General features: G+C 40.9%; 3 protein-coding genes and 1 long non-coding RNA gene across 10 annotated transcripts in view; 2 read left to right on the top strand and 2 right to left on the bottom strand.

Moving 5' to 3' along the window:
- Positions 1-5,394: 5,394 nt before the first annotated feature.
- LOC115754723 (dynein light chain 1, cytoplasmic-like) lies at positions 5,395-6,262 on the top strand. Its single transcript, XM_030693851.2, has 2 exons — positions 5,395-5,787; positions 5,913-6,262. Exons 1-2 carry the CDS (start codon positions 5,650-5,652, stop codon positions 6,111-6,113), a joined length of 339 nt encoding a protein of 112 aa, XP_030549711.1. The 5' UTR covers positions 5,395-5,649; the 3' UTR covers positions 6,114-6,262.
- On the bottom strand, positions 6,223-16,235 carry LOC115754720 (cyclic nucleotide-gated ion channel 4). Its single transcript, XM_030693848.2, has 7 exons — positions 15,557-16,235; positions 11,212-11,427; positions 9,960-10,273; positions 9,492-9,600; positions 8,156-8,392; positions 7,034-7,120; positions 6,223-6,792 (listed from the first exon to the last, which is right to left on the bottom strand). Exons 1-7 carry the CDS (start codon positions 16,151-16,153, stop codon positions 6,277-6,279), a joined length of 2,076 nt encoding a protein of 691 aa, XP_030549708.2. The 5' UTR covers positions 16,154-16,235; the 3' UTR covers positions 6,223-6,276.
- Positions 14,513-26,346, top strand: part of LOC125313796 — a 19,318-nt gene continuing 7,484 nt past the window's right edge. The window contains exons 1-2 of the long non-coding RNA XR_007197410.1: positions 14,513-14,747; positions 20,825-20,829. This is a non-coding gene — a long non-coding RNA (uncharacterized LOC125313796). The remainder of the gene's footprint in view (positions 14,748-20,824; positions 20,830-26,346) is intronic.
- The window catches only part of LOC115754793, a 6,137-nt gene continuing 3,644 nt past the window's right edge, over positions 23,854-26,346 (bottom strand). For 6 of the 7 annotated variants that reach the window (XM_048274109.1, XM_048274110.1, XM_048274113.1 and 3 more), the window contains one exon: positions 24,965-25,540. In XM_048274109.1, coding sequence (XP_048130066.1) covers positions 25,466-25,540 — 75 coding nt within the window. In that variant the 3' untranslated portion in view covers positions 24,965-25,465. Of the gene's footprint in view, positions 24,811-24,964; positions 25,541-26,346 lie in introns of those variants that run through there. The other variant, XM_030693965.2, reaches the window with a different exon arrangement.

Here is a 26,346-nt window from a genome sequence, read left to right as displayed (position 1 = left end):
GGCTTTTCGCATTGACTTATTTGCAAGATCTGGGTTAGCTTCCGCACGTTATATTACAACAATTGGTATCAGAGCACCAGGTTCGGATATTCTAGATTGTGATTTGGGGCTTTTGCTTGTCCGATTATTATCCGGGATATCCTGTTATTGCAATTATGTCTGAGTGGAAAGCTGAAATTGAGAAGTTTAACGGGAGGAACAACTTTGGGTTATGGAGCCTCAAGATGGAGGCGATATTGACAACTCAAGGTTTAGCAGAAGCATTGGAGGGCAAGGCCGAGTTGCCCGAAACGATGACAGATGCTGAAAAGGATGTGGTAATGAGGAAAGCTAGAAGTTTAATCCTGTTGAATTTATCGGATGAAGTGTTAATAGAGGTTGGTGAGGAGAAGGATACCGCAGCAATGTGGGCAAAACTTCAGGCGCTCTATGTAACGAAGGGTTTGAACAATCGCTTATACATGTTGAAGAGGATGTTCCGGTTCGGATATACCGAAGGTACGTCTATTAGAACCCATCTAGATGAATTTAATAAACTCATGATGGATTTGAAGAACGTCGGTAAGACACTTGATGATGAAGAGCAGGGCATGATGTTGTTAGCTTCCCTACCAGAGTCATGGGAGCACTTTACCGATTCATCATTGCAGGGGCGTACTACGATTACCTCGGAAGAGGTAAAGTCCGCCTTATTTTCTAAAGAGTGGCAGAGAAAGTTGCGAGATGACAGTCCAGCGCAAGATGTAGCGCGAGGACTAGTGATTCGGGGTAGAGAGCAACAACGAGGGTCCAAGAGCGATAGAGGTAAAAGCGGATCTAAGTCACGCCATAGAAAGTCCAAGGGACGCGTGAAGTGCTTTGAGTGTCACGAAGAGGGGCACATCGGGAGAGATTGTCCTAAGTTGAGAAATAGAGGTGATAAGCAGAAAGCCACAACCAGTGTGGCGAATGTTGCTGAAGAGAGCACTAGTGATGCAGAGGCTGTTTTGTGTGTGACCGCAGGTTCATCGGGAGATGAATGGGTGCTAGATTCGGGATGTTCTTATCATATGACGCCTCATAGGAACTGGTTTACTACTTACCGGACTGCAGATGGTGGTAGAGTTACGTTGGGGAATAACGCAGCCTGCAAGGTTGTGGGGATAGGGACAGTTCGGATTCGGATGCACGATGGTGTGGTGCGCACATTGACAGGCGTGAGGCATGTACCAGAGCTCGGGAAGAACCTTATTTCTCCGGGGACACTTGATGATATCGGGTGTAAGTACACTGCTGAAGGTGGAGTGCTGAAGATCTCTCGAGGTGCTATGACGGTAATGAAAGGGAAGAAAGTGAGTTCTCTCTATCATCTACTGGGAGAGACCGTGACAGGAGCTGCTGCAGTTTCATCAGGTGAGTCAGATTCTGATCTAACTCGTTTATGGCATATGCGTCTAGGGCACATGAGTGAGGCGGGTATGACGATGCCGAGTGATAGAGGGTTGTTAAAGGGTCAGAAGACAAGTAAGTTAGACTTATGTGAGCACTCGTGTATCTTTGGGAAGCAACGCGGGATTAAGTTTGCTACAGGTATTCATTCGACCAAGCAACCAGTAGAATATATTCATTCAGACGTTTGGGGCCCGTCTCCTGTTCCTTCGAAAGGAGGTGCTCGTTATATGCTGACATTTATCGACGATTATTCCAGGAAAGTATGGGTATACTTTCCAAGCACAAATCTGATGTGTTTGATCGGTTCAAGAAATTTAAGGCATTGATTGAGAAGCGATCGGATAAACAGATCAAGTGCCCGAGAACCGATAACGGCATGGAGTTCCGTGGTAAAGATTTTACCGAGTTCTGCGAGAGAGAAGGGATTGTGAGACACCGCACAATACACGGGACACCACAGCAGAATGGCGTGGCAGAACGGAAGAACGTAACTTTACTTGAGCGGGCTCGGAGCATGCTTTCGCATGCTGGAATAGGCAAGGAATTTTGGGCCGAAGCAGTGAACATGGCATGTTACCCGATTAATCGATCTCCATCATCTGCTATCGAGTGGAAGACTCCCGAGGAAGTATGGTCGAGGAAACCCGTTGATTACTCCGGATTGCGAATATTCGGATGTCTCCGCGTATGCTCATGCGAGTGATGGTAAGCTTGAGCCGAGGTCGAAGAAGTGCATATTTCGGGGTTATGCACATGGGGTGAAAGGCTACCTACGGCTGTGGTGCACCGATCCCGGATCACCTGGTTTTCTAATCGGCAGAGATGTGATTTTCGACGAGACCGAAATGCTTCGACGAGGAGTTCGAGACACAACCAGCGGAAAGGCATGATCATGGTGTTAGTAGTGAGGTGGAGCTTCGGTGGAGACTCAGGAGACCTCGGAGGTAACGGATGTTGAGACCTAGAGATGAGGCCGCAATTCCCGAAATCGGTGATAATGAACAACCAATACAGCAGCGTAGTATAGCCGCAGACAGACAGAGAAGGCAAATTAAACCACCGGTACGTTATGCTTATACAGACTTTGCTTATGCTTTGACTGTAGGTGACGAGGTGGAGACAGATGAGCCTTCGTCTTACTCTGAGGCGATGGCTAGTTCTGAGTCGTCGCAGTGGCTAGGGGCTATGAGCGAAGAGATGGAATCACTCCATCGAAATCAGACATGGGAGTTAGTTAAAGTACCCAAGAGCCAGAAGATTGTCGGAAGTAAATGGGTCTACAAACGGAAAGAAGGCATTCCTAGTATCGAGGCGGCGAGATACAAGGCGAGGCTTGTTGCGAAGGGGTTTACCCAATGGGAAGGCATTGACTACGGTGAGGTGTTTTCTCCCGTGGTAAGGCATACTTCTATTCGTGTTTTACTTGCCTTAGTTGCTGCACAGGATCTCGAGTTGGAGCAGCTTGATGTGAAAACGGCGTTTCTTCACGGTGAGTTGGAGGAGCAGATTTACATGAGGCAGACGGAGGGATTTGCTATTCCGGGTAAGGAAGATCATGTTTGCTTATTAAAGAAATCTTTATATGGGCTGAAACAATCTCCTAGACAATGGTACAAGCGGTTTGATGCTTTCATGGCTAGTCAAGACTATTCAAAGAGTCAGATGGATAGCCGTGTTTATTTTAGGAGATTGGAGGACGGGTCTTTGATATATCTCTGTTATATGTTGATGATATGTTGATAGCAATGAAAAATATGTCCGATATTGATGTCTTTGAAGAGGCGATTGAGTGCTGAGTTTGAGATGAAAGATTTAGGTGCTGCGAAGAAAATATTGGGTATGGAGATTTTGCGTGACGGGATTGCAGGATTATTACGTCTGTCTCAAAAGAAGTATATTGAGAAAATTGTTGCACGTTTTAATATGCGATCAGCGAAGTCCGTGAGTACGCCATTAGCAAAGCACTTTAAACTTTCGGTTAAGTTATCGCCGCAACCGAGGAAGAAGAGGAACATATGTCTCGTGTTCCTTATTCTAGTGCCGTGGGTAGTATTATGTATGCTATGGTATGCACTAGGCCCGATATTTCACAAGTGTCGGTGTGGTTAGTCGTTATATGAAGCGTCCGGGTAAAACTCATTGGGAAGGCTGTGAAATGGATCCTCGAGATATTTGAAGGGGACATCGACGTTGGTATAGTATACCGGAGGGACGATAATGGTAGTGAGACCACTGGTTTTGTGGATTCCGATCATGCGGGTGACTTGGATGAGTGCGGGTCTTTAGCCGGGTACGTGTTTACGCTTGCAGGTGGTGCGGTTAGTTGGAAGGCGTCCTTACGGGATCACGTGGCCTTGTCGTCAACCGAGGCGCAGTACATGGCACCGACCTTTGTAGCGAAAGAGGCGATATGGTTGCAAGGTTTGCTCATGGACTTTGGGTTAGAACAGAAAAGTGTTGATATACACTGTGATAACCAAGGTGCGATTTATCCGGTATATAATCCGGTTTATCACGAGCGAACGAAGCATATCAATATCGGGTACCACTTCATCCGAGATGTCTTAGCGAAGGGTAAGGTTGTTGTGAAAAAGATTGCTACAGCAGAGAACCCTGCGGACATGATGACTAAGCCTGTTCCTTTGGCGAAGCTCAAGCTTTGCTTGAGCACTATTGGCGTCTGTAGAGAGTGAACGCCCGTGGGGGCGTTGGGAGAGCAACATGGATGATGAGCATTATTAACTTGGCTTCAAACATCGAGCCAAGGTGGAGAATTGTTAAATATGTCTCGAGTTTAAAATTGTTATTGGCACCACAAGACATAATATGGAGACCACGTTTGATCATTGCTCAAGATTTTGGTTCGACACTTCTCTCTTGAGTAATGATAGATCAAGAGAGTAATGATAGATCAAGAGAGTAATGGTAGATCAAGAGAGGGGCTTAAATAATATATTTTGTTGTGGAGCCCATGGAGTAAAAGAAAGAGGGTTTTCTTTCTTTTAATCTATCCCTAGCAGAAGCCTTCGTAAGATGAGGAGGAAGAGAAGGAAGGAAGGGGTTTTCTCATATATAATAATGAGCACCCAAAAGGAGTGATGGAGTGAGCCGTACAAAGAAGAGAAGACCAAGTAGAGAAAAGCCGCGCGAGAAAGAAAGCAAGAGACGTTCTAGTTTCTTGGCCGTGCGCGAGCTGTTGCTTGGGCTTGAACACGCGGACGGATTTGTGCTTCGTGAGCTTTATATTTTGTTATATCCAAGTAAGTTGTTTATTTGTAAACACTTTGGGTTTGAGTATAATCTAGGTGCGGGAAACACGAGCGTATTGAGCGATTGTAATTCCGATTCTCCGATTATAGTGGATTGTTCTTGCTGGCTCTCCCGTGGATGTAGGTACCGATATTCGGACCGAACCACGTAATTCCCGGTGTCATTTATCGTTCCTCGTTATTTCTCGTGGCTTTTCGCATTGACTTATTTGCAAGATCCGGGTTAGCTTCCGCACGTTATATTACAACAGTCTCACATCGGATAATTGGTGTGGTGTTAAATAGTTGATATATTATTATTGGCCCACAACTCATTAACTTAAACTTTTGAGTAAAAGTGAGTCCAATTGAATATATTGACAGAATCGAACTTGGGTTTTCTTTTGACGATCCTTCGCAGAGTGCGTTCTGCAGGGGGACCCGTCGGTACACATGACGAGATTTAAGCGGAGTGTTTTTTTTTTTTTTAAGGCTTTGCAAGTTTTATCCAGCTATATTTTCATATGACGACAGTGGATCTAATGCCAAAGAGAACCTGGCATCGCAAAGCCCACTCTCTCTCTCTCTCCCAAGAGACAACTTTTCCAATTCTCAAAATGGCTTTATTTGCACATCTTATTCTTGACAAACAAACAAGAAAAACAGTGCCGACTGATACGATTCGAAGGCTCCAGGAAACCCATCAGTTAATTCTCCACCACACCCCTTTATTCCCATCCGATCAAATCCACGTAGTATTCCTTCTCCCTCTTCAACCACAACTCTTCAACATCATCCACATCTCCTCACATCTACTTGTCTTCTGGCTTCTCTAGCACTCCTCCTTCCTCCCTTGTATCATTATTCTATTCACCCTCCTCAGTTACTTATCTCTCAGTTCTAAATTGTCCCCTAAGTTGGCGCATCTTTTTCCGAGTACTCTTTCCCCGGCGATTATTTGTTTTCAGATATGCTAGAAGGGAAGGCCGTCGTCGGCGAGACCGACATGCTCCAGGCGATGCAACAGGAGGCTCTCAATCTGGCATCCAAGGCGCTCGACTCCTTCGACATCACTGAGCCCACCGACATCGCGCGCTTCATCAAAACGGTATCGTCAAAAGGGTTTAACTCTTGCAAACAGCCCCTTAATGGAAAATCGAAGTTCTCTTGATGTTTCAGGCTTTAGCTTGTGATAGGTAATTGTTTGAGGTTCTCTTCTTGCGTGCTGCTCAGGAATTTGACAGGACATATGGGGGGGGATGGCAATGCATAGTGGGGACAGATTTTGGTTCATTCGTCACCCACTGCTCTGGCTGCTTCATTTACTTCTGCGTCGGAAGCCTCGCAATCTTGCTCTTCAGGGGTTCATCTGGACCAGAGGCCGAGCCTAACCAGTTCATGACGGCCTTAGAGACTAGTGTTGCCACAGCTTGATGATGCGTTCCATCACTTCTTAGTTTTCATGATTTTGATGTCCAATCTTACATATCCTCCCTTAGTTGGTCATCTGGTGAATATTAATTAGACATCTATGTAAGTAGTTAACAAATGAAAGCCCAGCATAACATTATTATCGTTGCTTATTTTATGCGCTTCATCAAAAGTCGAAATCATCCTGGTTCGGCTTCGGAGATGTCAACAAAGCCGTGTACAGCCGGAGCCTATCCTCCCCTAGCGAGGAGCACCGGGACAGCGGCCTCCTGGGCCGTATGAACGACAGCGACGTCAGCGTCAGACGGTGCTTGTGCCTTCTCCACGCGAGCTGGATCGCCACGGCGGCCCATGTCCTCCACCCGGGCGAGTAGTACCGCGCGCTCCGCTTCACTCTGTCGTTCACGAACGTGTACCGGAAGTGCTGAGTCACGTACTTCACATCCTCGGCCTCGAGCCCAAACGCCTCCGTGGTCTCGAGGGTGACTAGGGTCGAGGAAGACGGCGGTAAGCGCTCGATGAAAGGCCGCCGGAGGCACCACGAGAGGAGCTCGTCGCCGCTGAAGTTGCCGGGGCCGAGCATGCAGCAACTTTTAACGCCGTCGCGGAGGACTTGGCTGCTTTGGAGGTGGCCTCTCACTACGAAGAGCATGCGTTGGACTGGGTCACCTTCTCTTGTTATCTGCGCCATGCATGAGAGTCAGAGAGAGAGTTAGGGTTTGCACTTCAATCCAACAGTGGGCAAAAGGTAGTCTATTTTGTCTAGAAGTTCCATGAGAAGTCTTATCCAAGCGAGCATTTTTTTTCCTTTCTTTTTCATCGAAAGAAAAAATGTTCCTAATTATAATCAATGTAGACAATGATAATGAAGATAAAGATGAAAACTACCCTTAAAGAAAGAATTTTATCAATTAGGCACTCACAGTCTCTCCCTTCGTGAATATAAGGGATTTCACGCGATCGCAAATGTTCTCGAGGACTAAATCATCCATGTGTTGAAAAAGCGGCACCTGAAAATTAAGCATACGGCACGAAATATATGTCAATATATGTCAAGAGATGCTACATGCGAAGAGAAAATGAACTAGTAGTTAGAATCGAAATGATTCTGACATGTTTCCCGACATCTGCATATTGTAGAGTTGGGTCTGTTCATATCTTTGCTCCAATCTTTAAACAATTAATTTAGGCCCAATAAGTACCAACCCTTCATCATTTCATGGGCTTTCTTCCCCGTGCTTCAAACCGGTCCGATTCGCACGGGCATTCGTGGAGTCCAAGGTTTTCCTACTCATGTCGACACCGAGTAATGCTAGATATATTAAGACTAATCGATGCTAATTACTAGTGTGGGAAACCTCGAGCTCCACTAGTATCCATGCGGGCTAGCTTGAAGCAAGATGAAGCAGCCCATAAACTCAGAAAGAGGTAGATACTCATTGGGCTTAAATTAATTGTTTCAAGATTGGAGTGCAAGATCTTCATTTTACGTTTTTGGCCAGAACTGAATGAAAATTCGGTCAGGCCAGATAAGTCACACGTGAAGCTCTGCATGGAAAAAGTAGATCAGTAACTCTTCCATCTAATTCAAGAGAGCTTTTAATCCATAGTCTTTGCTTTTATGTTCACTGTAATCTTTTATTGGAAGAACTATTTAATCCTCTATTCATGTTGATTTTGGTTGTAGCTTTATGCTGTTCATGAACTGATCAACTAGTTTTGAGGGTTTGCCAAAAAAAATAAAAAGGAGTACGGGTTCATCTTTTTCTGTGGTCCCTATATCAAGCCCTAGCCTCTTCTTGAAATCCGAACAAAATGCCAACAAGTTCAGGACTAGATTCGGGAAAAATTTGAAATGAGTTGATGTGATGTGAGTAAAACTTTATTATAGCTTCACGTGGTAGTCTTGAGAACGCCAAAAGGTGGGTCCACAAGGGGCAAATAGTAAGTGATGAGAGAAGAATATGGTGGGCCTAGCTTGGGAAGATTCTTATGTATTGCCTGAAATGTGACATGGGGAAAAAAATAATTAGAATTGCTGTTACCTGTCTGACTAGGTCCAGACAAAGGTGGTACTTGATGTCCCTTCGAAGGCCCTCCGGCAAATTCTGGATCATCTCACACTCGTTGACGCCGCGCATGGCGGCCCAGTGCTGCCGCTCGTAGTTGCGCACTCTCTGCCGGAACCCTGGAGGGAGGTGCCTCTTCCTCATCCACCACTCTATGTTCCTCATCTTCAGTTGCATTGCCTGCTTCTTAGACGTTGTTGCATGCAAAAACACCTTTCGTATCACACCAAAAACAAGTGGACACAGTCATAGAAGAAGAGGCATAATCGGAATTTGGGAAAAAAGGAAGATGTGTATCAGACAATTTGATTCGTATACGCTCACAATTCCATCTATTTAAGTCATGAGATTCGATCTTAATCTCTCCTCGTGCCATCAACTAAATTATACTCTACCCAACAAAAGTCAATGTGAATTTTAACTATTGTCATTTTGCAATTTTAGAATTGCTCGAATTTAGAGTTTACGAAGCTTTAAGTAATCGTTTAGGATCATTAACAACGGTTTTTTCACGCAAATAACCACCTCATCTATCCCTCATCAGCTTAATGATTGCAATTCATAATTGCGATGAAATAATGCAATTGCAAAATGAATAGTCATATAGCAATTCAAATGAGGAACAGTGAAAAGTTCTGGGTGCTGGGCAATTCAGCCAATCAATCTCACAATTTTCCTCTACAATGCAGCAAAAGTCGGACACTGTATCCTAGAGTACAGTGAGCTTTAAAGCATGATGGGGACAACCATAATCATTAGTTTAGTGATTCCCTGGGTGCCTAATGATCTATTGTGGGTCCGTAAATTGTTGACAGAGATCGATTGCTTTCACCACCATTATTGGCCTTTAGGCTAGATTTGATCAACGACTGCATAGCCCAAGTTCAAAAGCTTAAAGATGATTCCAATTGATGTGCTTATGCACAGTATTATTGACCGAAATGGTGGGCTCAACAAGCAATGGTAAATATTGAGATTGATTGCCTAAATTGCCTAGCACCGACATAAAGATAAGACTTGATGAATCGGATGCTTTTATCGATCCATTCTTATAGTATTTTAGGATTGACCATTTAAGATGGTATTCCACGATAAGCCGCTAGCACAAGATTTAATGAGATAGTTACACAATATCTTTTGAAATTGAATTTCACTTTCATCAAATCGGGAATCAGTTGCCCGATATGACATACAAACTTTCGTTTGGATGCATATCAATATTGCCCAAGATGATTCTAAAGTGCCATTTGATCTCTTTAAATAAGTTGATGTCACAGGGAAAATTAATCAGCGTAAGAAAATGTAGAGTTACCTTGATGTTTCCAATCAACATAGTGACCAAGAGAAGGCCACTAGTCAGAACAAATATGTTGAAGACAACTTCTAGCCATTCTGTCGTGCTTTCCAAGTTCCCGAAAGTGCTGCACATTGGACAAAAATTAATGCAAGCTTAAGACATAAAGGCCATGTGATGCAGCGTTGGAGTTATGAATTTCATGCGATGAGCCAGGCACACTTAAGTTAATCACGAACCCTTTTACTTGCTTGTTTCCATTGTACTATTGTATTGTTATATTCATTTCAGTGGAGATCACTGATTTCCGACTACCTCCAATAATGAGAAAATAGATTAAGAAGACTTCGTGACAACTTTACTGATCACGCAAGATTAGTGTGTTAGGCATAAAAAGTTGGGTGAGCCATCACATGACTTTCAAGAATCCGGTTACCTTTCATCTGCTCAATCAAGAATAATTGAAGAGAGACTAGTTATGTGTACCTCAAAGTCATTAAGCCCCAAAAGATGGGAAACAAGATCTTCTCCAAGCGACTGTCGTTGGTGACAAGTTGGACGGTCCACTTATAAGCGCCATAGTCATAGTTATTGGAGGAGTCCAAACACATGGACCGGGCTTGCCGGTTCTCGCACCAGGCGAGTCTGGCTCGGTCTCGGACCATGGTGGTGGTTCCATAGTAGATCGGCTCTTTGCATGCCAGCACTCTTGGGAAGCACCCATCCATCAATCCACATTGCTCCCTCAGGCATTTTGCTGCTCTTTGGATCCCTAATAAGTACCAGCACGCTCCCGCTGCCTAATCAAGTCATGACATGAATTTCTTAGTTACCAAGTGATGAATGACTACTCCTGTGATCCGTTTGCAAAGCTCCACTAGCTAATAACAAGATGATCAGGGGCTTAAATGTTTCTTATCACCTAGTAAATACAATTGTGGATGCTTTCATTTATTTTACTAAGCGACACTGGACCTTAATGCAGCATTCCTATCAGCTCTCAGCTCATGCAGCAAGAAATTTGCAACACCCATTGGAAATGGAAAGTGACAACCTTTATGACAAAATCAAAACAAAGAAGACAACATCAATCTGATATATGCAAAGCGACGTCTTTTAGTGGGGCCGGCTATTGTATATAATGCACAAATTTCCATTCTCCTTAGAACAGAAGGTTCAAGCATCATCTGATCTCTCTTTAAATCCATCCCACCAACAAAGAAGACTATATAGCCCCCACATGGATCACTGTTGTGACAAGTTCCTGTAGTTTTCACCCCCACCTTGTTGAAAATTTGAACTTGCAAATCGCTTATACTATCTTTATCTTGTTTTCTTGTCGGTTGCGCAAATGTTAAAGCAAGCTCTTTCTTCTTTTATGTCAATTGAAGTCCCTCAAGCTCAACGATGACATCTGGATGTTCATGATTGGGAAGGAGGGCATAAACTTTTGAAAAAGAAGAATTTGAGATCCTTGTGTTCCTTTGGGAGAAAGGAAGAAGAAAAACAAGATCTTCGTATGCCGACTTCACAAGCACATTTAGAGACTCCACACTTTTATCCCAACATTCTCTCCTTTTTCTTTCTGGCCATCAGTACATTCCGTCCTTAAAGGTGATAAAACAAAATGACGGATCATTTTAGGAGCCAAAAGGGATATAGCTTTCAAGGCAGAGAAAGGATATACTTCTAATTAATCAATAAATGATTGAGAGACATAGAAAAATAGTAAGCTTACATGGGATGCAACAAAATAGGCGATCATGTTGAGAGCAATCCCCCACCAAACGGTGCCGAAGATGTAGCTGGACAAGTTTTGCATGCGGCGAAGGAGGCAAACGAAGTGGTAGATCTTGGGGAGGTATTGGAAGAGGAACATTATCAACAACACCGTCATCACTCTCGTTGTTTCCCCTCTCTCCAGCTGAGACGGGATTGCCACCCACAGCACCACCTGCGATCACATTTCTTGTTTCGCTATGAGAAATCCTTTCATATGAATGATTCACCGCATCGATTTGCTTTTCTGTCTTTTGATTCCATTCATCGTTTATCAGTGGGGAGGTGGTGTCTAATAAAAGGTGGTCACACGTTGCAATTTAAATCCAGGCCAATCTCTTCTCACTCCGTGATGCATTGCAAGGGCGAAAGTAATAGTTAACAAGAAGAATTTAACGACAGACCAACACAATTCTTCTTGGAAACAAAATAGAAATTGCAATGAATTTAACGACACACGAATAGAAAAATAGTTTCTCACAACCTTTTATTTTGGTCGAGAGAAGTCCCTATTTGGTCGCTAGAGCCTAGTCCCGATAACTATTAGCGACCAAATTTTTTATTGTATCACCAAAAGTAGGTCTTTGGTCGCTAGGTGGTCCACCTCTAGCAACCATTTGGTCCCTGGAAGAGAGCTGTAGCTAGATGTCCTACTTTAAAACGTTCAATGCTCATGGAAAGTTTGTGGACGCTAATCACTCCGTAGAGACGAAAAAAAAAACATGTATTGACATAAAATCCCGTAAAACCTACGCTTAAAGCATGTCTGGATGTCATCCCCAAGTGGTTGCACATTCGCAGCAAATGAAGTATCACTCTATGCCTATCGGACATTGGACATTATAGAGCAATATTCATACAATTCCTGACCTTTCCAGGATGTCCCGCTTTGATCGAATGCTAGTTCCCAACCAAACCTATATTGATCATCTCTCTAGAGCTTCTGGTGCCCTAACTGAAGTCGTTCCAGGACCCGAAAATCACATATTTTGTGATTTGTCTAAGACTCAAGAGATACTCCAATTCATAAAGAAGTCTTAACCACATACGCGACAAGATATACATTATACAAGTATATTAACTGTCAATGTTTTCCACTGATAGAGTATATTATCATGATTTAGTTTTCATAATTTCACTTGAATATTGGATAGGGTAGAAACAAGTTGTTCGACCAGCCTAGGGCTCCCTAAAGCTCCTATAGCATAGATTGTTGAAGGCCAGATTAGGATCCTCTTTATCTAGGGGGGTATTGCCTTCTTGAGTTTACCCTCTCTCCAAATAGATGATTTACTTTATCCTCCTAAAATGGATGACATGATAGCAAAATCTATCTAAGGGTTTAAAAAAGAACCCCTAATCAAATTGACTTCATCCTTCGAAAACCCTACCTGAGTTCATTTTATTTCTCTACTCTGTAGACCAATTCCTCCATCATTAATCTCCCAGCTCTATTGTCATCAATCACTAAGCTTGTTGTGCCTCCACCTCTCTTTATTAAAAGATTTGAATATTAAATCATATGTTCATCTAGTAGCTTAAGTTTTTAGATTAAACTTTATAACGGATATTAGAACTCGTAGTTGAACCTTGGATTGGGTCAATCGGTCCTCCTTGCGGTGTGCACCGATTGGCTCATCTCTTCTACCAATGATACGCTCCTAGCCTTAACTAGTTGAGTTGTCCCTTTGATGTTGTTACTTTGGCCGAAGACTAAAGATCGGCAAAATGTAACAGGAGAGGCAAACATGGGTTTAGAAAGATTTGAACTCCAGCATCTCCTACTTTAATACCATATTGTAATATCATGTGAATACCATACTCTAATATCATGTGAGATTTTGTATGACCACTTCTAACTATTCTAAAAACTTAATTGTAGAATGAATGTGTAAATTAATATTTATAGCATAAAACTCTCAAGTCTTAGAATTTTTTTATTATTTATAAATGAAGACATACTCACAAATCTAGCTTATCATATTGAACAAACAAGGTAACTCTAAGCTTCTAATGACATTAGTCTTCAGGGAAGAAGGAAAGTGTTTAGGCGGCCATGGAGGCATAGTATAGAAGAGAGATTTAAAAAAAAAAACACTCGTCTTATTTTCCAAAATCTTATAGGAGTTACCCTTATATAGGCAGAGCCAAGGGTAATACCTATAATAATACAAACACACTAGTACAATAATAGGAACACACTAAGACCACTAGAAGCCATCTCGTTAGTATCATTACTTTTGGCCAAAGTGTAGTCCTTGTGTTTGGCCAAAGAGTTTATCATTGTCCTTAAGTTTGGATGCATTTACATCGTCCTTACATCTGAAAAAATCTTACCAGATACTTTTTGTCCAGTGATCCTAGCGTGTTTATATTATTGTACTAGTATGCCAGTACTATTATAGGTATAGCCTTGGGCTCCGCCTATATAAGGGTAATTTCTATAAGTAAGATGGGTGTTTTGAAAAATCTCTTCTATAGAATGTTCTCCCATGGCCTTCGTCCTCGAAAAACGTTAGTCGTTAAAAACTTAGAGTTACACTGTTAGATCATATAGCTTAGCTATCACGGATATATCATCACTCTGTTAATGAAGAAGCGGATAAAAATCAGTTTATTGTCAAAGGGAGGACACAAGCTAAGGAAGCATAGGTTATGAATAATCTATTTAAATAGGGTAAATTGATCTTCAACTACCCTCTAAACGAATGGGATCAATGTATTGATGAAAGTGCATTTTTCTCTCCTTTGCAAAGACAATATAGAATATGGTCATTCACTTTCTCTTGTTAGATCAAAGTAGCTATTGTATTACTCTATTGACACAAAATATATCATAGAAACCTATATGAATATCTCTTTCTATGGAATAACTATTGCATAGGTCTTATGGTAAGTGCTCCAAAAGAAAAGACTTGTGAGAATGGACATTTTCTACGCCATTGGAATCGAGGTTTTTTTACTTAGTTAGATCCGAATAACTATGGCACTCGACACCTTTATTCACCACCCTAACTTACTCTAAGAGAGCACCCAAAAAAAGAGGTACATCTCTCACCCAATTCGGTTCCAAAAAGTTGGTGCGTCAAAAGGGCATGAAAAGTCTCCATATATTGTAAGGACGACAGACAAAAAGTTACTAGATAGAGACAGGAGGGATAAAGGGAAAACAGAGCAACACAACAAATCAAATTAATCATGTTTATTTTATTTTATTTTTTTGGTAAGGAAATTAATCATGTTTATTAGAGTTTCCTTACACCAAGAATTGCATAACGTGATAGGTGCACGCCATCTCGTGCAGCTCTTAGTTTAAGACTTCTAGTTTGTACATCTTGTTCACAAGAATCATTTCAGAAACATGAACTTCCATATTCTGAAAATCATGCTTGAAAGCACGATTAACAATTTTGCATCCAAACACATACGGTTCAGAAAAATTAAAAAAACCAAACTTCCACATTGACCAATGTGTACTAACAAAATCCTTTACTTGTTAAACAGCATGACGTAGATATATATCTGTTAAGAGGTAACAGTGATTCGCTTTCGACAGACCGAATTATAATGTCTTGAAAAAAATTGAGTGGGGAACATGAAAGGGAAAAAAAGAAGAAGAAGGAACCTGAGTCGACGTAAGAAATTTTCTATCACAAGGGATCCGTCCAGGTGGAAAAATCTTCGCAGAGATCTCCTTGCTTCAGAAACACAAACACTCCCTTTGAAGTTACGAAAGAGACATCATTTGATTCCTTCGCTCGACCTCTCACCACCTCAAAGTGCCATACGCAACCAGGAATCCGTTCCCGATTTGACCGAATGGAAAAGACAAGAGATGATTCACATGCATACCATATGTTCATCATCTGTTTTCGCCGATACCATGTAACGTTTCGAGAGCGCAAAAGGACAAGTACAGGACATGCATTGGTCACCTTCCTCGAACAGAACCAACCTTGCTAGTGTACAAAGCCAGCCTCCTTAAGCTAACGACGAATCATTTCGATTCCGTAACTCTTTTTCTTAAGTCTTTTGTAAGGTAGTGATGACAGCAACCGACGATGTCGCGCGGCACCGTACACTTTGCAGCAATCTAAACGTGCCTACCCCTCTCTCCCCTACCGCGACGAGCGTCTAACCGGAGCGGGATTCATCATCAGATTACTCAAGAAAGATGTTGTCGATGATGTCCGCTGAAAGTTTTGATTTTCGGGTTTTGTGGGTGATTGAATATGGAAGGAACTGTAGGAGAAGAAAATTATGCGTAGAGAAACAAACTTCATCGCAGGTCGAGTGTAATTTACCTGAGGAAGAGGGAGGATGACGAAGAGGTCGAAGAACAAACCCTTCCGGGCCTTCAGGTACCGGAGAGCCACAGCGCGATGGCTCGCGTCGTGGAGCTTGCCCCTGCCTCCTCCGCCGACACCCGAACTGACGGCGGCGTCGTGTGGGGAGAAGCGCCGGTTGGCCATCTTGAGGCTGAGCCACATGTTCCACACGTGGAGCACGTCGGTCATGCAGCGGAGCACCGTGACGGTGATGGCGAACCACCCATCGATGAAGAGGCACATGCAGGTGTCGCTTATGGAGAGCGCGTAGAAGAAGAGGGGGTCGACGAAGAGGCCCGTCGCGCACACCAGGAGGAAGACCCTGCTCCATTCTTGGACCCACTTGGACCTCGGGTCCAAAACTTGCCCTAGCGACCACCCGCTCGGCCTCCTTCGGCACGCGCCGTAGAGGATGTTGCAGTCACGCCCTGATGATGTCTCTTCTTGCTCATCCTCCTCCTCCTCCTCTTCTACGCCTTGGAGTTCGTCCTCTTCATAATCATCTTCGTCTGTGTTGTCGTTCGTAAAGTTGTGGATGTGTGATGCATCCGACATTTCTTGCTCGGTTGACATGGCGAGAGAGAGAGAGAGAGAGAGAGAGTGTGAGCGTGTTTCGTTGGGTTGGGGAATTAAATAGAAAATTGGAATGGAAGCCGGGGGCTGAATTCACTCGAGGCGAACATATATGCAGAGAGAGAGAGAGAGAGAGAGAGAGAGGGGGGGGCGGGGATGTTGTAACAAGATTAGAGGCCACAAAATAGTTTAATAGCACGGAAAATCTCAAATTAATATATTTATGATAAATTTACCTTAATTTACTTTTTTTACTATAAAAAATTCTGAACTGCTACACTTGTAACAAATTTACCCCAAATTGATACATCCGTGACAAATTTATCATTTGTTGGTTTTCGTTAAATCTAACAATCAAATTACTAGGTTGGATGGTACATGCAGTTCACGGGTGTACCAGTTGGAAATTTTTACCCTCTATTTATAATAGATGTATCAATTTGAGATTTTTCATGATATTAATCCAATTTAAAGTAGGATAAATTTATTATAGGGGTACCAATTTAGGATTTTTCGTGGTAAAAAAAATTAGTTTAAGGTAAATTTATCACAGATGTATTAGTTTAGGTTTTTTATAGTAAAAAAAATAGTTTGGGGTAAATTTGTCACAGATGTACCAGTTTGGGGTTTTTCGTAGTCAAAAAAATAGTTTGGAGTAAATTTATCACAAGTGTACCAATTTGGAGTTTTTCGTGGTATTAACCCTATTTTAATACATATTTAATAGTGTGAGTCAAAATGGGTCGCCTTAAATTTGTAAAATAAGCTTAAGCCGGTCATAAATGAGTTACTTAATAAATCTTAAATAGATCATAAATATGTTACCTAATTATCTTAAGTGAGTTATAATATACATATCATTTTTTTTATTTTTATTTATTTTCTTTTCTTTTTTCTTTTTCTCAGAAAGCCGGCCGACCCTCACCGGCCACAAGGCAAGGACCGTGACCCTCGTCAGATATGTGCGAGGGCCCGACCCTCACTTGTGGTCAACAAGGGTTGGGCAGCCTTTGCCAAACTGAAATTTTTTAATTATCTATTTTTTAAAATTTATAAAAGTTGTCAACAATATTTTAATAATATAATTTTTTAAAAATTTATTAAAAAAATCCCCAGATTTGATTAAATATGGAAGTGTTTTAGCAATATGGGTCGAGTTGGGTCGATCAAGTATGTGTTGGGTTTGATATGGGTCGAGAAACTTGTATCGTAATAAATGGGTCGAAAAATATATGGGTTAATTTGGGTCGAACCATTTATGATCCGACCCAATCCATCCATTTGATAGATCTAAACATTAATAAATAAGGTTGTTTATGTAACATCTCTTTTAGGCAAGCGGTGTATATGATCTGTTATTGTATAAATAATTGAAACGATAGCAAAATAACTGTAGAAATTATGAGTAAATCTTTTCCGGTAATTATATATAACCATCGCACGGCATGAAAAAAGAGCCTTAAACCTTTTGAATGAATCTGATGTTTACAATAGAAAAAATGTATGTTTTGGAATGCAAAGATAAATGTTAAGCGTATTAAATTATTTATATGATTTAGATATAGTTAGTGATGTAATCACTGTTGATGTTGCATGTGATCCACCTAATTAAAATACCATTAAACATTTGCCATTTGCCTACGGGAAACTGTTTGGTTTTGCACGTGAAAGCTTCAAAGTCAGATTAACGGGGTTTTGCATGGTTCGACGTGTGGTAAATTTTTTCACTTTGTTTATAAGGGGAGAGAGAGAGAGAGAGAGGAGAATAGGAGGATCAACGTGATGTCCTCCTTTTTTTAACCATTTGGACGGGAATAAGGAGAGGAAGTTTACAGACTTCTGTTGTATCCTGTTCACCTCCTTCTGTAAAAAAAAAAAAATGTTTCCATTTCATATGGTAGTCTGACGAGAAAGGGTTATGTGATTGTTGTTAATGTACTGTGAGATTAATACATATTTTGATCCCAAAAAAAATAAATAACAAAGAAATTAGAAGTTGTTGTGGGGTCTAATCCTTCTAGACTATGTAGCTCACAATATGATAGCAAAAAACTGTTATGCTAACAAAGACTATGTTACTCTTACAGTCACCTAAAAACTGTTATGCTAGCAAAAACTTAATTTGATTGATTCTGTAATGTTCGCCTTTTTGTGTGATATATTAATATAAACATAGGGTCGTAATTAGACTTGTCAACATGGGTTATAGACGCATTTCTTAGCTCATATTTTATGGGCTGAGTCATTATATTGGTTAGTTGTCTAGTAAATGCGTTATAAATGAGTTTATAATGGCAGAGCCTAAAATTACATGGGTATTAAATGAGTTCACAAAAAGGTTCACAAATTACCCAAACTCAACCCATATTTGTGACTCTCTTTATTCTCCATTGGAAAATAATGGACTCCTTAGACTGTTCCAAGTTTAGAGAAGTCTTGGTGAACCCACAAGATTAGCCTGAATTCACTTTTATTAAAAAAAATCAAGATGGCTTCCTTTTCCCAGTTATGTTTTATTTTTATTAATTTTGTAAGTTCCCATTGTTAGTTATTTGAGTATATCTTTCTTTGGTTGCATTTGGCATTATTATTTTCACGTGATATTCTAATCTTAGCTCTTGTCATTGTAATCCATAATCAATATAAATCATCTTCTTTAATATCTTACATTCAATTCGGCCCCGTTATTTGTTGCTGTAATTTTACAAATTCACTATCAAGTACTAACTTTCTCTTATTCTTCATTGCGAATCAATACTAAATCATAAAATTATATGCAATGTTGAAAGCCAATTCTTTAGCATTTTATAGTCAAAATAGCAATTTTATCCAATGACATATACACATAAAGAGCTTAAAGTAATTTAATTAGGTAAATATGAATTTTCATAGTTTGGATTATTTATGAAAGTATTTTAATAAATGAGTAATGTCGAGTATGAGTCACTAAATTTATATGACTTATAAATAGGTCAGAATGGCTTAAATTGATTAATTTGGGTAGAACCGTTTTCGACCCCGACTCATCCGTTTAACGGCCCTACTCGTAATCTCTCCCTATGGACAATGAAATCACTGAGGCCAAAAGAAAAAGTTGATCGAGGATTATCATCATCTGCAGCTGCCAGAGTCTCCAACACCTGTTCAAGCACATGAGACATATAGCATTGATAACAGCAGATTCTTCCAGACAAGTCTACTGGAAAATCCAATAGGTAATGCGCTGAATGAAGTGAAAATTTCGTCAGCTTCGAGTTATATAAAAATTAAAAAAAAGTTGTCACTGCCCAAAGAGCTAGTAGTAATGCTTTCCGAGATACCAAAACTTGCATTTATACTCAATGCACAAGCCCTTCCGTAATCATGCTTCACTTGTCCTTATTTAAAGAATCATGGATGATGATATCGGTAAATCAATTTCCTGGAAAAGTGTGCGATTGCAAACACACGGTTCGACAAAACCGCCTAGGTTAGCGGTGGTGAAATGATGATGAGCAAACGTTACTGTCCAAACGACACTCGAGTGAAGAAATTGATTGGCTTTGAAGAGTTGGAAAGTTGCAGATTTTGGCACTCCCGTCTTGTCATGACCCTACAAGACTTGGATTCTGCATCCTCCCATCATGACCCTTTGGGAGCTCCCATGCATCATGCTATGTGCCTATGGCAAAGATAATCATGAAAGCAATTGATGAATTAGGTGGCCCATGAATGTCAAAATATGTTCATATCATTACATGTACATAAACTCTATCTGTGAATTCCAACCATGAATAGATAGGGAGAGAGAGGAAGTCAAGTTATCGATAATATCAATCAAGAACACGGTGGTCGCGAGTAAGTACAACGCTCTCTAATGATATAAACATCTGCCGCGGACCGAAAGTTGGCAGAGATGGACCATGATTGGAGGAGTGAATTAAGTAGCAAAGCTCAGCTTCAGCTTCGAATCTCAGCATGTACAGCACCACATGCATGATGGAGGAGTAGCGATAGCACCATTGGCGAAGAAACTGCAGATTTTCAATCGCGGGACCCGCTTCCCATCGTCATGATGTTTGGCTCCATGCACGGGACATCAGCTCCCTTTTTTGAAAAGATTTTTTGGCTCATTGTGGCATCCACTGAAATCATTTGGGTGAAGCCGAAGCTAATAACCACGTACTCCTCACCTGTTCTAGATATTTTGCGTTGCAGGGCGACGCTCTTGTTGACTGAATTCTCACATAGTGAAGAGGGATTTGTTCAAAAGGTTGATGACCAGAGAGACAACTTTCAGCTCGAAGTTTTCCTGCTCAGGCTTCGTAGTTAATCAGTAACATGTTCAGTTGCTCGCTGCTGTGTAATTATGAAGCTGCACTGGGATTTTGCTGAGCACATACGAAAGGTAGGGTTTACGATAATATCAAATAGTTATCCTCTGAACCCGTTTTTTTTGCAGCGGTTTAGCGACATATCAAGAAGCCGGGGAAGCTCATGCCAATACTAATGCCGCGAAAATAGCATGTTCTGATGCATCCATTGTATTCTATGTGGTCCCGATAACCACGTCACGTATAGAATGAGTCTATATGATATTTTGCTATTATAACGTACATACGATGAATTAAGTCTGTTTAGCCTTGATGCTTTTTGTGCCAAAGATGCACACATAATAAAGAATAGTCCTAGCTTTTGTTCTTTCGGAGTTACCTTTATTTCCTATTTTTTCACTTTTTTCGTCTTTTAGCATCTTTTTTTTTTTTTTTTTTTTGATCAAAGTCTTTTAGCATCTTATGTTTACATTACTTTATATTATATAGATTTAAAAAAATAAAAAAACCTTTCAACACATAACATAAGAATACTGAGACATATTCTATTATAGTACTTTTAAACATTCCTTTTTTTTCAAAAATTTGAAGGAAATACAAAAGTTGTTTTGCATATTAACCAGCCAATTTAAAATTTTCCGGATCACTTTATGAACAAAAATTAAAAAATTTATGATACAATTATCAATTTCTCTCCGGAGAAAATACATAGGTGTTTTTAGATGGAAAGAGAGAGAAACAGAGAAGAGTTTTGACCAAAAAAAAAAGCAAGAGGAGCTGAGTAGTCCTAGACCGCTTATCTTTAAAGTTCAATAATCTCCATTACCCGTGGATACAAAACGCTCTCATATGTCATGCTCCGGGAAAATTCCCAAAAAAAATCTTGTAGATATTGTAATTGTGTCACTTTTTTATTTTGTCAATTGAGTCCTAAACATTTTGTGTTTATGTTGATTCGATCCATATGACTAATTTTAGATAGAAATCACTAACCTGCAGTCCTACGTGGCGCGACCGACACTAACGTGGATAAGAATACTGAGATATATTCTATCATAATTTTATTTTGAATGTTTGATTTAGCTAAAAATGAGATAAGTTCATGAAGGAGATTTAAGGCTTTGGCTGTTGATCAATTGAGTGGGTGTGTCTATATATATATATATATATATATATATATATATATATATATATATATATATATATATATATCCACGTGTCCAGTCCCAATTTTCTAAATTCCACTGATGGCGAGTTGGGAACTTGATTGTCACTTCGTTTCTAAAATCACGATTCAATAAAATCTGCAGTCCTCAGGTCAAAAGTCCTTTTTTCCACACTCGTAAAAAAGAGAGAGAGAGAGAGAGAGAGAAAGAGAGAGAGAGAGAAGGTAAGGGAAAGGGACGAGGGAAGAGGCATGATTCGCAAATAAGTTCGAAAAACCGAGGTTCCATGCAGCTTCGTTCCATTTTGTTGGTTTGTTCATCATTGATGCAGCAATCATATCAATACACCCCAACCCTTTTCTCGATTCTCTTCGATCTTTGCTCTTCCCCCCTCCCTGTCGAGCGTGACCTCTGGAGTCTCTTTCGCCACTCGCTACCAACATCTGCCCCATACGCAACCCAGCATCGATCTCGATCTTGGTCGATCGCATTAATCATCGCTTGTCGTTTGCATCGGGCGTCCAATTAATGCTAGATTCACGGCTGGATACTGTTCATTTGGGGGAGGGGTGATGTGATCAGAGAAAGAACGTGCAACCAAAGAAAGAGAGCCTACACAAGGACATGGAGTTCTTACAAGTTACACCCCACGTTGGCATTTTGCGGCAGTTGCTTTCACGACAAAATCCCATCTTGATCGAGATACAACGTCGGTACCGAAATGGCCCGCGATTTCGTTCAAGGACCGCGGCCCTTGAAGCGATAGGAGAGATGGGTGTGTTTCATTTTGCTCTATCTGACTAGTCATCTGCTTAACGAACGTACATTGCCACTATACTTTCACTCACCGACAAAATATAAAACTTTCCAAGAAAAACGTAAGAAAGATGCTGAATATTCTAGTCCGCAGGGAGAGGGAAAAGGCACTGGTGGATAGCTTCGTGTGATTAAATTTTTGCAGTCTGAAGCCCGACATGGAAGAAGTGGGGGCTTGTCCCAAGGAAAGCACGAAAGGGAAAGACAACAAAAAACAAGAGAAACTAATCTCACGGTTTAAGTAACAAAGAACAAAACACGCTGTTTAATTTCAGAAGGCTTTGTCTTTTCGTGGCTGAACTGTTCTTTCGAACGTTCAAGACAACGTAGACAAGCAAATCCCCCTCTCCTTGAGAGACTTCCCTTGTGCTTTTTTGCTTAAACTGTGGTCCACCATCGAGAAGGGGGGCCTCGACAACTCTTTAATGGACCCTCCTGGACTCCTTCGGCCTTATTCTTCCATGGCTCGTGACTGTGCCAGAAAGTCCCCCCCATGTGAAGAAGATCCATGGTACAGGACTGCGTGAAAGCAATGGCCCGTGACGAAAAATTTATACAGGGTGATGGCATATTCATCCGGACAGGGGAATCTGAAATGACCTTGTACAATTTACTTCCTGGTGTAAGACCAGAATGGTGTTGACGAAATTTGTGTGGTCTACTTTGATTTTTAAAGACCCGTTCCCATAACTGGTTAATGTACAGATGTGGTTTCTATAACTGGTTAGCTCAAGCTCGAGTCTGTGGACAACTGCTGTGAAAGCCGAAGAAATGGCGTTTCAGACCACAATCATATTTCGCATACATCCCAATACATTTTTTTGTCTCGACTGGCTTTACATTTTGGTGGAGTCACAAGCGTATCATCGTGGACTCTGAATCTACTTTCTTCACATCCACAAATTCACAATGCGAATGTCAGCTGTTGAGGGTTAGGAGCCACAAAGGGAAGGCGATGGCCTTTCCCTGCTTCAACATTATTGAGGTTCTATTCTGATCTATTTCCCGAGTCGCATGTACTGATGTGGCAGTCCTAAAGAGTAAAGAGAGTAATCGCAATCAGCCAATCGCGATGAAATCATTCGTGTGTACACAGATCTTGTGATGCCCCATTTCTTGTTCAGGATAATCTCCTTATCTCTTTTCCCCTTCGCAAGAATTCCACAGAAAGAAAAGATTAGAACATATGAACTTGATGCAATTTCCTGAACGGCAAAACCTAACTCCGGGCTTCATACACAGGTCTCGTCATATTGAACTCCGTACTATTCGTTTCTTAGAGTGGTGACTGGTCGGACTGCCCACATCTAGTGGCTTGAGAAGGATCAACAATGACTGACTCGATCAATCTTGAGCTGTCACCTTGCACCATTTAGGGGCTGGCAATTCATTCGTCTGTAGCGTGTTGGACAAAGATCAATGATTTGATCACAAGATGCTATTACAGGGTTGATATCAGTCAGCATTGACATTTGAAACAAACGATACATCGGACATATGATGTCCTTGCTGCCTGACCGTGGTCAAATGATTGTGCAAAGCCAGTTCAAACGGTGATTATTCTAATGTGCTGTTTCCTGAGTCCATGCGACTACACGGGGAAATGAACTCCAAAGATACCATGGACAATAGGACCGCCAGAAGAGGATTATAGCATGCACGACCACAGAAGAAGGCTGGCTTGGCGTTTCCATTGTTGTACATAGCCACTGCAATTTTCGCTGCATCTACATTGGTAATTTCCTGGAAAAGCTGCTTGTGGTACCGTGAAGCAGTATCTTCAATCTCGTGCGACAAGAGCTGTTGATTTATCCATACGTAGGATGAAAACGGGTCCTACTAGGAATGTAATTTCTTTATGATCACATAACCTTTCCTTTGAATTCGTTTTCTGCTCAACCAAAAAGCGAAGGGGAAATCTTTCTTCAAATCTTTCAAGAAATAGATTTGCCAAAAAGTGGTATGTGGTCCAAAGTTATTTTGGCGCCGCATGTGGCAATGGTTGCAGGACTGGTTTCCAATTACACTGTTATGTGGAAGTTGCCAGGAGAAAACCAAAAATGGGCGGAAAGAAACAAACATGAAGAAACTTCGCGTTCCACTAGAAAGCTCTCTCTCTAGTCCTAAACTCCTAGCTGATTAAGAAAAGATGCCTGGGCAATTTGTTAAGTTAATGAATATAATCAAAACAAGAAGGAAAATGGCTATCTAGGAGTCCGCAATGGATAGTCTGTTTAGAGCAATTTCCTGCTATCACCATAGGTAATCTTTTATTGAAATAAAAGGTACTCAGTGATGCATATGATACATGCTGTGAACTTCAATCCAAGAATCCCACTCCAAAACCACTGGCATTAAGAATCAGCACATGCCCCCTCCAAAAGAAATCAATTATTGTTGAATGCATTTCGTGACACCATAAAGAGGACTCACTGAGTTGCTCTATCTTGGAAAAGAAATGAAAGACCAATATCAGAAAGAAAAGAAGCAAAGTGGAAGAACGAGCCTTAAGCTCATTTTCCTGTGACCATTAGGCCCGATCTACTGCTTAAGTCCATCAGGTACTGGGCTTTTACAAACCCAGACACATTCAGATTGGGGAACCAAGTGCATCACTTGTTACGCAGTGAGCACCAAAACATACATTTTATGTGCATGAGGGTGAATTTGCTTGTCAATGTTCATGTCACGTGTCTTAGAAGCCAGGGGTTGAATTGGCCGTACCAAGGAAAGCTTTACTTATGATCTATTACATGTATAATCACTCAGCCTCCTAAATAATGGGGGTTGTTTAAAAACTAAATCATTAGTTCACCCTGATATGGGAGTGCCAAAGAACCAACTTTTCTGAGGAAAAGCAATATATTCAGGATTAGCCAGAGAGGCTGGCGACACAGGACGATGGTGGTATGAAGAGTTTTAACTGGTTAGCCCATGCAGGGCAAAAGAACCAAAAGATAATGCCCAGTCAAAAAACAGAGAAGGGGCCAAATTACCGAAAATGCATTCAGGTACCATCATCTCATTGAGAGTAGACCCTTCTGAGAAACATTCTTGATAGCTTTTCCTTCATTTCCACGGACATCACCAAGCTGCAGAATTTGGGAAACCCAATAAAGGATAGAGAAAAAAAATCAGGGACAGGAAATCTTAAAGATGAGCAACTGCAATGTTAGCAGAACATGTATGCATTGCAATCTCTTCGAGCTTTGCATGATTACTGTCTCAATGGAAGTGTGGCACTGGAAAAGATATTTATCCAAACAACTTAATTAGATTTGGGCCACCATTTCAAAGCGTAAAAGCAAAGCAACAGACAGAAAAGATATGGGATAATGCCCAATGCACCTCCTTATTCTATTGTAATATGATCGAATTGAAAGATGGACACTATACAAAAGAATGTATGTAGAAGGATGCACATTTACGACATGCATGGTAACACTTCTGAAACAGAATTTCTGCTCTAGAAGTGCTTCCGGAGCAGAAATTCGTTTCGTAACGCAACTTCTGAAGTAGAAATTTATTTAGTTACACAACTTGATTTTCCTACTTCTGAAGCAATTTTTTCTTTAGAAGTTGTTTTTGAGCAACTTTCAAAAGTAAAAAAAAAAAAAAAAAAAAATTATTTCTCTCCATAAGTTAAAATAAAAAAGAGACAATCTCACGCCGGTAACCATCATCCGCCATTGCCGGTGACTGTCATCCACCGCCGCCAGTCTCCTCCAACCATTAAATAAAAATAATAATTAAAAAAAAACAAAAATATATGTTTTTTAAAAGAAAAATTACTATAGTTATTCACTAAATTTTGTACTGTATGAAAGTGTTTTAGCAATGTCATTTTTTTTAACGAATTATAAGAAATAAATGTTCCATGATTTGGTTAAATGGCATT

The sequence above is a fragment of the Rhodamnia argentea genome, chromosome 2 (genome assembly GCF_020921035.1).
Source record: "Rhodamnia argentea isolate NSW1041297 chromosome 2, ASM2092103v1, whole genome shotgun sequence".
In the NCBI taxonomy this organism is placed as follows: Eukaryota; Viridiplantae; Streptophyta; class Magnoliopsida; order Myrtales; family Myrtaceae; genus Rhodamnia; species Rhodamnia argentea.
The sequence above is the reverse complement of the archived record's forward strand: the minus strand, read 5'-3'. Positions and strand labels throughout refer to the sequence as shown.

Bases quoted from the DNA above. Each gene is read 5' to 3' on its own strand.
- LOC115754723 (XM_030693851.2), top strand. From the start codon at position 5,650: ATGCTAGAAGGGAAGGCCGTCGTCGGCGAGACCGACATGCTCCAGGCG. The intron at 5,788-5,912 runs GTATCGTCAAAA...CGTGCTGCTCAG, and splicing joins TCGCGCGCTTCATCAAAACG to GAATTTGACAGGACATATGG.
- LOC115754720 (XM_030693848.2), bottom strand. From the start codon at position 16,153: ATGTCAACCGAGCAAGAAATGTCGGATGCATCACACATCCACAACTTT. The intron at 10,274-11,211 runs GTAAGCTTACTA...TGACTTGATTAG, and splicing joins CCTATTTTGTTGCATCCCAT to GCAGCGGGAGCGTGCTGGTA. The intron at 6,793-7,033 runs GTGAGTGCCTAA...TGCATGGCGCAG, and splicing joins TATTCACGAAGGGAGAGACT to ATAACAAGAGAAGGTGACCC.